At 45.4% G+C, this 12,787-nt stretch overlaps 1 protein-coding gene across 1 annotated transcript in view; it reads right to left on the bottom strand.

Moving 5' to 3' along the window:
• The window catches only part of LOXHD1 (lipoxygenase homology PLAT domains 1), a 188,597-nt gene extending 177,844 nt beyond the window's left edge, over positions 1–10,753 (bottom strand). The window contains exon 1 of the mRNA XM_081212608.1: positions 10,535–10,753. Within this exon, the coding sequence (XP_081068734.1) occupies positions 10,535–10,577 (43 nt within the window). The 5' untranslated portion in view covers positions 10,578–10,753. The remainder of the gene's footprint in view (positions 1–10,534) is intronic.
• Positions 10,754–12,787: the final 2,034 nt, after the last annotated feature.

Below are 12,787 nucleotides of genomic sequence, written 5' to 3'. Positions count from 1 at the left end.
CCTCAGGTAGCAATTGCTGAGGGGCAGGCATAAGAGCTGTGTGTGAGCCAGAGAGCTTGCTCATACACAGCCTTCTGCCCACAGCGCTGCCCTGTTGCCAACGCTGAAGTTGAGTTAGCTTCCATATGTGGAATGGAGGGGGGTGTAGAGAGATGCTATATTGTCCTTTGCCTCGGGCAGCAAAATGCCTTGGGCTTGATCGTCCAATAAGCTAGGCAGGGATCTGAATAGAGATCACCCTGGTATCCAACACACAACTTGGCATCACACCGTTGGTCTCACTTGGGCCATGGGACTTAGTCAGTGCTATTTTTCAAGAAAAAGAGGTGCGGGAATTCACCATGAATTCACCCTTGTAGGTAAAGGTAAAGGTAAAGGTAAAGGACCCCTGGACGGTTAAGTCCAGCCAAAGGTGACTATGGGGTTGCAGCACTCATCTGACTTTCAGGCTGAGGGAGCCGGCATTTGTCCACAGCAAGCTTTCCGGGTCATGTGGCCAGCAGGACTAAATGGCTTCTGGCGCAACGGGACACCATAATGGAAACCTGAGCACACGGAAATGCTGTTTACCTTCCTGCTGCAATAGTACCTATTTATCTACATGCACTGGTGTGCTTTCAAACTGCTAGGTTGGCAGGAGCTGGGACAGAGCAAAGGGAGCTCACTTCATCACGGGGATTCGAACCGCTGACCTTCCAATCAGCAAGCCCATGAGGCTCAGTGTGTCCCTTATACTCTTGTAATGGCAATGGCACCCACCTGAGAGGTGCCAGAACTGAGTTACAGTGAGTACCACCTAAAGAGAAGCCTGGTGTGATGGCCTGGGACTCGGGCTCAGACAGTCTGCACCGGATCCTTTCCCTCAGGCATCATCTGAACCAAGTCTGGGGCCTGATTCTGAAGAGCCCCAGTCTGCACAGGTTCCCCTGCAACAAGCACCAGCTGGGCCGAGTCAGGGGCCTGAGCTTGCCCTGGCTCCAGATGCGGGGATTACCTCGTTGCCTTCAGCTGGACCATCACTTACAGCTGCTCCACTACCGGTTGGGTCAGGGGAGGCTGAGGCGGCCCCTGGGTCTAGTAACCCACCGACGTCTCCCGAGCTGCAGAGATTAAGGTCTGAGAGAAGGAGAGACCTGAGTACTCACAGGAGGAGTGCTCGCCTTCGGGCGAGACAGGGAGGTGAGTCACTGGGGGATCAGGACCGGCCATTACTCCGACAAAAATAAAAGGCTGTCGGACCCCACCCCAGGTTGCGGGAGCAACATTGCTGTATGCTAGATCATAGAATTATAGAGTTGGAAGAGACCACAAGGGCCATCGAGTCCAACCCCCTGCCAAGCAGGAAACACCATCAGAGCACTCCTGACATATGGTTGTCAAGCCTCTGCTTAAAGACCTCCAAAGTAGGAGACTCCACCACACTCCTTGGCAGCAAATTCCACTGTCGAACAGCTCTTACTGTCAGGAAGTTCTTCCTAATGTTTAGGTGGAATCTTCTTTCTTGTAGTTTGGATCCATTGCTCCGTGTCCGCTTCTCTGGAGCAGCAGAAAACAACCTTTCTCCCTCCTCTATGTGACATCCTTTTATATATTTGAACATGGCTATCATATCACCCCTTAACCTCCTCTTCTCCAGGCTAAACATGCCCAGCTCCCTTAGCCATTCCTCATAAGGCATCGTTTCCAGGCCTTTGACCATTTTGGTTGCCCTCCTCTGGACACGTTCCAGTTTGTCAGTGTCCTTCTTGAATTGTGGTGCCCAGAACTGGACACAGTACTCCAGGTGAGGTCTGACCAGAGCAGAATACAGTGGCACTATTACTTCCCTTGATCTAGATGCTATACTCCTATTGATGCAGCCCAGAATTGCATTGGCTTTTTTAGCTGCCGCGTCACACTGTTGGCTCATGTCAAGTTTGTGGTCAACCAAGATCCTGCCTGAGATCCTGTACCTGTCCTTGCCTGGTTTCCTGCCTCATGTCCTGCCTTGACCCTGTCGGACTGACTCCTAGTGGAAACTTCAGATTCTAGATCGGACCTGGACCGTGGTTCTCAGCTTACCCCCGGGCCCAGCACAACCTGGACCTAGTCTTCCTAGTGATGCAGGAACAAAACTGCTCTTCTGCCTCTGGTTCCTCTCACTCACTCAAGCAGATGTTTCTTCAGCATCCAACCATTATGTTCTCCCACCCCCACTCCCCTGGCTCTGAGTCTTCCTCTTCTGAAGACACCATTAAAGGCACCCCTACTAACTGAATTGCTTCGGAGCCTGGTGCTGAGATGGCAAGGGGGGCTAAAGGCAGGCATTCTCAGCAAGCTGAAACCTCTTTTATTTCTTACCAAGAGAGTCGGGGAAGTCAAGCGTGAATGTCAAGGCTCTTCCAGGGAAATGTGATCCGCTAAGATAAGCTGTAAACAACCCAGGCGATTCCATTATATTTATTACTGACACCCGCCACCCTGGAAATGCAAAAAAAATATATCTCTGGGCACGTTGAGACCATGTGGCATGATTTCTTCACAAAAGAATCTCATGGACCGCATTGTTGTCAATGTGCTCTTTTGGGGGGGGGGAGGGCCTTTTTCTCTGTAGAAGGTCTTAATATTCAGGGAAATCTTGTTTTATTTTAATATTTTTAAGAATGTTAATTGTGTGGTTAAAATAAAAAAATTCCTTCCAGTAGCACCTTAAAGACCAACTAAGTTAGTTCTTGGTATGAGCTTTCGTGTGCATGCACACTTCTTCAGATACACTGAAACAGAAGTTGCCAGATCCTTCTATATAGTGAGAAGGTGGGGAGGGGTATTACTCAGAAGGGTGGTGGGAATGGGAGATTGGCAGATAGCTGAGATGAGCCTGTTGACGACTCTTAACGACTGCAATAGGTCTTACAGGAAAAGGCAAGGGGTGAGAAGGTGAAAAATGGCTTAGTCATGTATAATGAGATAAGAATCCAATGTCTCTGTTCAGACCAGGTCTCTCCATGGTTTTGAGTTTGGTAATGAGTTGCAATTCAGCAGCTTCTCTTTCCAGTCTATTTCTGAAATTCCTTTGTAGTAAAACAGCTACTTCTGTTTCAGTGTATCTGAAGAAGTGTGCATGCACACGAAAGCTCATACCAAGAACTAACTTAGTTGGTCTTTAAGGTGCTACTGGAAGGAATTTTTTTATTTTGACTATGGCAGACCAACACGGCTACCTATCTGTAATTGTGTGGTTGACTTTGTAAAACCAAATAAAATTTATTTTATTTTTTTAAAGAAAAAGAAAAGATCAGTGATGACTTCTATGCATGAGAAGTCTCAGGCTGCAGTCCCACATTCCATCACAGGAGGGCATTTAGGCTTGGGGAGGGAAGGCGCCCCACTGTTGCTGCACCTGCTCCATAGGGCCCAGACCTGTGGACAGCTGTCTAGAGGCTAGAAGTGCTTGTGTATGCATATCTGGAACGTCATGAAAGCCGCTGTAAGTGTTTTTTGTGCCAATAAAGAGTTGACAATGAGATATGTGTCAATAAAGAGTTGACAACGAGATATGTGTCAATAAAGAGTTGACAACGAGATATGTGTCAATAAAGAGTTGACAACGAGATATGTGTCAATAAAGAGTTGACAACGAGACAATAAGAAAGGATTCAGTTATATGATATCTAGATTTCAGAAAGAAGTTGTGGTGTCAATAAAGAGTTGACAACGAGACAATAAGAAAGGATTCAGTTATATGATATCTAGATTTCAGAAAGAAGTTGTGGAAGGGAAAATAAAATTGCTGAAAGGTGCATAGAGTATTCTGCTAGAATGGGAAACAAAAGATGAGGAGGTGAAATCAGTCATGATTGAATGGGCGCAAGACATAGGCCATAACAAAATGTTTGAAGATTGGGAAAGATTGTGGAAAACTGATTTAAAATTTACAGACTGCTCTCTATTGAAAGAAAACTATATGAAAATGATGTCTAGATGGTATATAACACCAGTACAGATAGCAAGAATGTACAAAACCGGTTCAAACATATGCTGGAAATGTAAGGAAAAAGAAGGGACTTTTAATCATATGTGGTGGGGTTGTAGTGAAATTTTTAAAAATTGGGAAATGATATACAATGAATTGAAGAAAATGTTCCAATTAACATTTGTAAAAAAAAACTGAATCATTTTTGTTAGGGATTGTAGGGAAAGACCTGCCAAGGAAATTGAAGAACATATTCATGCATGTGACAACAGGGGCAAGAGTCTTAATAGCACAAGGATGGAAGAATGAAGAAATCCCGACAAAAGAACAGTGGCAAGGGAAATGGATGGACTATGTGGAACTGGCAAAAGTGACACACAAACTGCGTGATAAGGACAACTGTGACTTTAAAGAAGAATGGGAACCTTTTACAAAGTACTTAAAGAAACAACAAAATGAACTGGACTCCTTGGCAGATTTGGAATAAACAATCACAAATAGATAATATAAGGATTTTTACAATTTTATAACACGCAGAGAACAACCTGTGTTGAAAAACCAGAGAGAGGAGCTGAGGGAAGTCCGGGTGGTTTTTTCTTGGGGGGGGGAGGGAAAATTAAGGGGGGGGATGAGGATGATATGTTTTTGATAAATTGTTATGTTGAAATGCCTAATAAATTTATTATTTTTTTTAAAAAAGAGATATGTGCCTTATTTACCTGGGATGGGCCGTGACTTTATAGGAACATAAGAAGAACTGTGCTGGATCTGACCAAAGGTTCATCTGGTCCAGAGCCCTGTCATAGAATCATAGAATCATAGAGTTGGAAGAGACCACAAGGGCCATTGAGTCCAACCCCCTGCCAAGCAGGAAACACCATCAGAGCACTCCTGACATATGGTTGTCAAGCCTCTGCTTAAAGACCTCCAAAGGAGGAGACTCCACCACACTCCTTGGCAGCAAATTCCACTGTCGAACAGCTCTTACTGTTAGGAAGTTCTTCCTAGTGTTTAGGTAGAATCTTCTTTCTTGTAGTTTGGATCCATTGCTCCGTGTCCGCTTCTCTGGAGCAGCAGAAAACAACCTTTCTCCCTCCTCTATGTGACATCCTTTTATATATTTGAACATGGCTATCATATCACCCCTTAACCTCCTCTTCTCCAGGCTAAACATGCCCAGCTCCCTTAGCCGTTCCTCATAAGGCATCGTTCCCAGGCCTTTGACCATTTTGGTTGCCCTCCTCTGGACACGTCATCACAGTGGCCAAGCAGATGTCCCCATGGGAAGTCTATCAGGAGGAGAGTAGCCATTCTGGCTAGTAACCCTCTCCTCTGTGAATTTGTCTATTGCCCTTATTACAATGTGAGGCATTCCTCAACCAAGGGGCTGTCATCTTCCTGTCACATCTCCTGCGGCACCCAAGGCAGCCTTGGCTCTCTCTGTTCCCTGTCTCTGTCTGATCATCGTGCCACAGTGTCTGTTTCTCCGCCTGCTCTCTGCGCTGGGAGGCATTGTGGCAAATTGGAGCAGGCTTTGCCGCACGGATCAAGCAAACACAGGGTGACAGGGAGCGAGGCTCAGGCCACCTCGGGGGTCTATGGTTTCTATCCTCTCTCCTGTCATCCTAACCTTGTCTCCGGGGCAGAAGGAAATTGAGGCCAGCTTGCGCTCAGAGCGGTGTCTCGCTGAAGCCGAGCTCACTGTGAGGGAGGGCGACGCGAATTCTCCAAAACAGGGGAGGAGAAAGCTGCAATCGTTCACTTCCAGCACAATCCTCAAGCATGTTTACTCAGGAGTAAATCATAGCATGTGTGGATTAGATGGGCCATTGGCCTGATCCATTTGCACCATGGTGACCTTGAGTCGTTCTACCCGGACACTGAGGTCCAGCGCCGAGGGCCTTCTGGCGGTTCCCTTGCTGTGAGAAGCCAAGTTACAGGGAAGCAGGCAGAGGGCCTTCTCGGTAGTGGCGCCTGCCCTGTGGAATGCCCTCCCACCAGATGTCAAAGAGGAAAACAACTACCAGATTTTTAGAAGACATCTGAAAGCAGCCCAGTTTAGGGAAGCTTTTAATGTCTAATAGGTTATTGTATTTTAATATTCCGTTGGAAGCCGCCCAGAGTGGCTGAGGAAACCCAGCCAGATGGGCGAAGTATAAATATAGTGGTACCTCGGGTATACATATGTTTCAGGTTACATATGCTTCAGGTTACAGACTCCGCTAACCCAGAAATAGTACCTCGGGTTAAGAACTTTGCTTCAGGATGAGAACAGAAATCGTGCTCTGTTGGTGCGGCAGCAGGAGGAGGCCCCATTAGCTAAAGTGGTGCTTCAGGTTAAGAACAGTTTCAGGTTAAGAACGGACCTCCGGAACAAATTAAGTACTTAACCTGAGGTACCACTGTAATAAATTATTATTATTAATTATTATTATTATTATTATTATTATTATTATTATTATTATATAGCTGCACCATACATTTTAAGCCCTGTGATATCTCTTTAAATAGTCATAGCTTTCCCCCCAAAGACTTCCAGAAGTTGCAGTTTGTTATGTGGGGTTAGGGGTGTTAGGAGGCCTCCTATTCCTGGAGTTATGATTCCAAAAGTTCCCTAGGAAGAGGAAGTGGCTCTTAAACCGCTTTGGGAATCGTAGACCTGGTTGGGAAATAGGAGTCCCTCCCCAGCCTGGATTTAAAGTACGGTAAGAGTTTGGCAAGATGATAAAAGAACATTATGCCACTTTGCAGCCGGACTCCGGAAATAAGAGGAGAGCGATACAGTTACCCACGTTTGCCGTCCCCCAGAAGAAAAGGCCTCTGGAGACAATGGCAAAATGGGGCTTCTAATGTCATGGGGAGATTAGCAACCCAAGCCCCTACTCAAAGAAAAGGAAGCAATGAGGAGAAATTCAAGCCTTTGAAACCGATAAGAGGAAAGTCCCTTCGCAGAGTGGACCTACACTGAAGAACACAACGGGAGTGCAACCTCAGACAGATTAAGTCATTCCATGTGAAAAATTTAGAGCCTCCCTCTGGCCCACTTAATCCCAATGATATGATCCACACCTCTTGGTTTGAAGCTGGAACATCCTTTTTCATTTGTGCTGCACTTGTGTGCAAATGTTGCAATGGGCGGCAGTGCCGGATTAAACCCTGTTGAAGCCGCTAGGCATTTGAAATCAGGGAGGGGGAGGCTCACATATATATTATCTCCTAATACATTTTTTTACCAACCAACAATTTTATTTTATGTTAGTAATTTTTGTTTTGCTTTAAACAAATACAGATAAATACAAACAACCAAAATTACAAAAGAAAAATCCTTAATAATAATAATGGAAAAGGCTAAAAAACTACAAAAAAATATCAAAGTACATGGCATAGAGCATAAGCCATTATGAGAAAGAAAAAAGAAGAAGGGAGAAGGAAAGGAGAAGGAGAAGGAATGGGGGAAATGAGTCAAAACACAAGAAGGCTCGTGTATTGTACGCTTCCGTCAAGGTCACAACAGATCATTATTCTTCTCAATTCTCTCTGCATCCCATAGAATCCCTCATCTTGATATCAGGGAACATTTCCCTATGCAGTATCATTCTAAACATAACCATGTCTTTACTGATGAACCCTTATCCCCTAGATAATTGTTGGTTGGTAATACATTTTTTTACCAACCAACAATTTTAATAAACCAATTCTATTATGCAATATTATTTTGATCTGTTGTCGTGGGGCCCCTAAAAGGTGGGGAGCCTATAAACCAGTGCCTACTCTGCCTAGTTGTTAATCCGGCACTGACAGAAGCGGGGAGCAGTGATGTCACATGATGGGTGAGCATGGTTTTGTAGGAAATGGCCTCAAGAGCCAAATCAGACCCTCCTAGTTGGTCAAGATTGACTTGGCAAGCCACTGCTAATTGACACCAATTGGCAATGGCTCTCCAAGGCTTCCAGAAGGAGCTTACCCCAGCCCTGTCTGGAAACACGAGAGATTGAAGTTGGGATCTCTGGCATGCAAGGCCGGAGTCTTTCCCCAAGTGGCCAGAGCATATGCTCAACTCCCATTCTAAAGGCTCCTGTCAGATGCTGGTCGTGGTTGCTCGTGAGTAACCAGGCAGGACTCTGACCTGGCTTTTACAGGTTTTATTGTGCAAACTATTTACAGTGCAGATCTACCAAGTTCATGTCCATCTCAGTCACTTGCAGAATCCGGGAGTGGCCCCTTCCGGCTTCTTCCCCAACATAAGAACTTCGACACTGCAAGCCTCCTCCTCCCCTCCTTGTGTTTCACCCCTCTGCGCAAGGTGGGCAATGGAAGTGGTGTGCGTCCCTCCTGGCCAGCCCGGCTAGGTGAGGTGCTGGGGCTCTCAGCAGCATCCTCGAGCCCTTTCCTCGCTTGGCTGGCCCCTTCCCTCTCTTCTCCACTGGAGGTGTGGCTTTTCCCACCCCAGGAAGAGGAACTGCTCCTCAGGAGTTTCGGAGGCTCTCTGTATCCCAATGGCCCCCCTGCCTCCCTCCCCTGTTCTGATGGCAGTCCCCTGACAGCTCCCATTCTAAAGGCTGGTGGTAATGTGAGCTGAAAGAAGAACTTCACCATCATTGGACTGAGAACAGCCATGTAACCAGGCATGGGGTCACCTCCCTGCCCAAAGCCCATGGATATCTGGAGAACCCATCAACTATAGTCCTGGTCCTGGTGAAATCTTAAATCTGCTTCTCCAAAGCTGAAGAAGCTTCTGGAATGAATCATTCTCCAACTCACCTCTAGACTAGGTGCTTTTACAATAAGCAGTACACAATCAAGTCATGGCATCAATGAGGCAGAAGAGGCTGTTGTATTTTTCACCTAGACATGAAACAGGGTTTGCCCAGTTATCAAATTTCCTGATTCAGATTTTGATGTTGAAACCCAGCGTCTAAAATCTGTCAGCCAAACTGCTAAATAAAAATTCAGCACCATCATTTGAAATCCAGGTGTTTGTGTTGTCTGGTCTACGGCTGACCCACTCATGAGGCAGACTGAAGCAACCAACTCAAGTGGCAGAATCCTATGGCTTGGTGTCCCCGCAAGGAACAATTTGGATTTGATATCCCGCTTTATCACTACCCGAAGGAGTCTCAAAGAGGCTAACATTCTCCTTTCCCTTCCTCCCCCACAGCAAACACTCTGTGAGGTGAGCGAGGCTGAGAGACTTCAGAGAAGTGTGACTAGCCCAAGGTCACCCAGCAGCTGCATGTGGAGGAGCAGGGAAGCGAACCCGGTTCACCAGATTACAAATCTACCGCTCTTAACCACTACACCACACTGGCTCTCAGTGTGGACCCTGCCCACCCCTGCTGCCACCACTGGCGTCATGCAGTGGCGGCTTCCAGCGAGAACTTGCGAGATCTCATAGAACTCTCGTGAGATCTTGCTGAGCTCATGCAAGATCTCACGATAGCTCCTGCAAGACCTTGCAGGATTTTACCGGAAGTTGCAGCTGCTATGTGACCCCATTAAGTGGGGCTTCGGTGGGGAGCAGCGGGGGGGGGGCACATTCCTATTCTACCTCAGGAGGCAAAACATGACAGTCTGAGCCTGGTCTGGCCCATCCAAGGGAACATTCCCTGATTGGGTCAATCAATGGATGAAATCCAACAAAAGTTTATTCATTACAATCAGTTGTCAGATACTGCCCAGTGTTGATTCCTAATGAGAAATAATTAGTCATCAATTTCTGGAACTAAATACCTGTTGTTGTTGTTGCTGTTAAAGTTTGCATACCATCCTTCATCCGAAGATCACCGGGCAGTTCACAACATAAATATTCACACTTTCAAGTCATAGCCAAAGAATATTCAGTATCAAAACTGACACAAACTCATGATGGCTGCAATTCTAAGTACACTTGTTCAGGAGTAAGCCCTGTTAACAAAATTGGACTTATTTCTGAGTAAACATGAATAGGGTTGTGCTGTTCACCTCCACTCCTATCCAAAGGGGGATTTGCCAAAGTTTTGTCATAATCTGTTAACCTTTTAATGATTTTTTTGTTTATGTTTTTAAATGTTGTACGTCACTTGGAAACCTTTGCTGAACAGGCAAATAACAAGTCTAACACGACAATAACTCTGCAACAATATTAGACTTCCTAACAACATCTCATTCAGTTCTTCACTTCTTTATATCTCTTCTGGCGTGCTCATCCTGATGGTAGCTTCAGACCAAAACTCCTTATTTCCTTAAACCCTTCTTCCTATAATAAACCACTCCTCCTTTGCCCATCTAAGTCCCAAATACAGAATTGCATTTGAACATCCTTGGAGTGGGCTATTAGAACAGAACAGGGAGCTCTTTGGTCCTATTAGAGTTAGCACATTCATTGAGAGAGCAAACTGTGTTACTTAGTTTGAGAAACAACCCAGGTTGACAGCACACATCATCTTCATCTTCATCATCATCAGTAGTGGTATTTTGCACCCTTCAGCGTAAGGTCCCAGGTCAGGTTACAAGATTAAAACCAGCTAAAACAATTTATAGGTTAGGTTCTAAATATTTACATTGTGGTCTAAAACACACATCACAATGAAAGCAAAGTCCTACCAGTCTGCGAATGAGAAGACAGAAGTTTCCTTTTCCACCACATTGCAAATTGTCTTGTCTTCCCTCCTAGTTCAGGTCTCTAATTCTGAACAAGCGGTTTTATTTAAAGAGCGGACAAGGAGCAATGAGCGATCGGCCTTTGCTCCTCAAGATAGGACTCGGTTGTCAAATGAGTTTTGACTGACACCAGCAAGAAGTCAAGGCAGACCAGCTCTCACTTCTGATATTTAAGTGCACTGTGCCAGTCAGCCAAGAGCCCCGTCAGACTTAATGAGCGCTTAAAAAAAATATGAAGCCAGAAAGGACCTACTGACCTCTGCCAGAGGGGGAGACGAGAGAGAAGGCAGAAAATTGATCATCAAGGGAATCAATGGGACACCTGTGGGTCTCACCCTCTATGCTTCATGTCAAGGCTGGGGAATCTCATTCAATCTAAGGGCCACATTCTCTTCTGAGCAAGCTTTCGAGGGCCATTTACCAGTTGTGGGCGGGGCTAGAAGCAAAAGTGGGTAGGGAAATGAGTGTGAATTCTACCTTTGTACACTAGGCTTGCTTCTGCCCATACCCCTCCCTTTCCTTACTTTTCACTTTTAGTTTGTATACAGTGGTACCTCGGGTTACATATGCTTCAGGTTACATACGCTTCAGGTTACAGACTCCGCTAACCCAGAAATAGTACCTTGGGTTAAGAACTTTGCTTCAGGATGAGAACAGAAATAGTGTTCCAGCGGCGTGGCGGCAGCGGGAGGCCCCATTAGCTAAAGTGGTGCTTCAGGTTAAGAACAGTTTCAGGTTAAGAACGGACCTCCAGAACGAATTAAGTACTTAACCCGAGTTACCAGTGTACCGCCTTTCTATATTACTGCACACAAGGACGTTTACGGCAACAAAATATACAACAAAGAACACACACCTTATAATAATCCGATCCAACACAAGTCATAATAAAACATAACTTTAAAATGGAATGACTCGTATCAAGGAAAGTCATATCTAATGATCTATTAGGATGTAAGAGCACACAATAAAGTTGACTCTCAAAACGTCAGCAAATAATAATGAAACGGAAATTCACATTTAACAATTACAGTAAATAATTACTAGACTAGGATCAATAAAAATAGCTGCAAGTCACAATGCATAAAAAAACCACAATACATACAAAACCATGTAAAAGGATCAAATTGAGAAATAAAGACACACAACATATAAAATTATTTTTTAAATGAATTCCTGAACACCTCTTACCTGTTCCCTGCAGCTTAAAGTCACGGCCTGGGACTTGCAGCCATGTTTAGGGAATTTTTTAATGTTTGATGTTTTATTGCGTTGTTGTTGCTTTGTTGTTGTTGTTGTTCTGTTGGGAGCCACCCAGAGTGGCTGGGGAAACCCAACCAGATGGGTGGGGTAAATACTATGTTGTTGTTGTTGTTCCTCCCCATCCAGGCCAGGAAGATGCATTGGCAGAATTAAAGGATACACATTCTAGCCAGGCAAGAACATTCAGGGGGTGAAGTAAATCCAGTGAGGATTGTGGCCTGGGAATTCCAAGGGCCAGGTAGAGCAGTTTTGAGGGCCGCATTCAGTCCCTGGTCCTGAAGTCCCTCATCTCTTCTTTATAATCAACACTAACCACTTTGTAGCTACTTTCGCTAATGGTCATAGCTGTCAACCATCCCTTATTTGGCGGGAAAGTCCCTTAGAATCATAGAATCATAGAATCATAGAGTTGGAAGAGACCACAAGGGCCATCGAGCCCAACCCCCTGCCAAGCAGGAAACACCATCAGAGCACTCCTGACATATGGCTGTCAAGCCTCTGCTTAAAGACCTCCAAAGTAGGAGACTCCACCACACTCCTTGGCAGCAAATTCCACTGTCGAACAGCTCTTACTGTCAGGAAGTTCTTCCTAATGTTTAGGTGGAATCTTCTTTCTTGTAGTTTGGATCCATTGCTCCGTGTCCGCTTCTCTGGAGCAGCAGAAAACAACCTTTCTCCCTCCTCTATGTGACATCCTTTTATATATTTGAACATGGCTATCATATCACCCCTTAACCTCCTCTTCTCCAGGCTAAACATGCCCAGCTCCCTTAGCCATTCCTCATAAGGCATCGTTTCCAGGCCTTTGACCATTTTGGTTGCCCTCCTCTGGACACGTTCCAGTTTGTCAGTGTCCTTCTTGAACTGTGGTGCCCAGAACTGGACACAGTACTCCAGGTGAGGTCTGACCAGAGCAGAATACAGTGGCACTAT

Source organism: Podarcis bocagei, assembly GCF_964188305.1.
Source record: "Podarcis bocagei genome assembly, chromosome: 11".
NCBI lineage: Eukaryota > Metazoa > Chordata > Lepidosauria > Squamata > Lacertidae > Podarcis > Podarcis bocagei.
The sequence above is the reverse complement of the archived record's forward strand: the minus strand, read 5'-3'. Positions and strand labels throughout refer to the sequence as shown.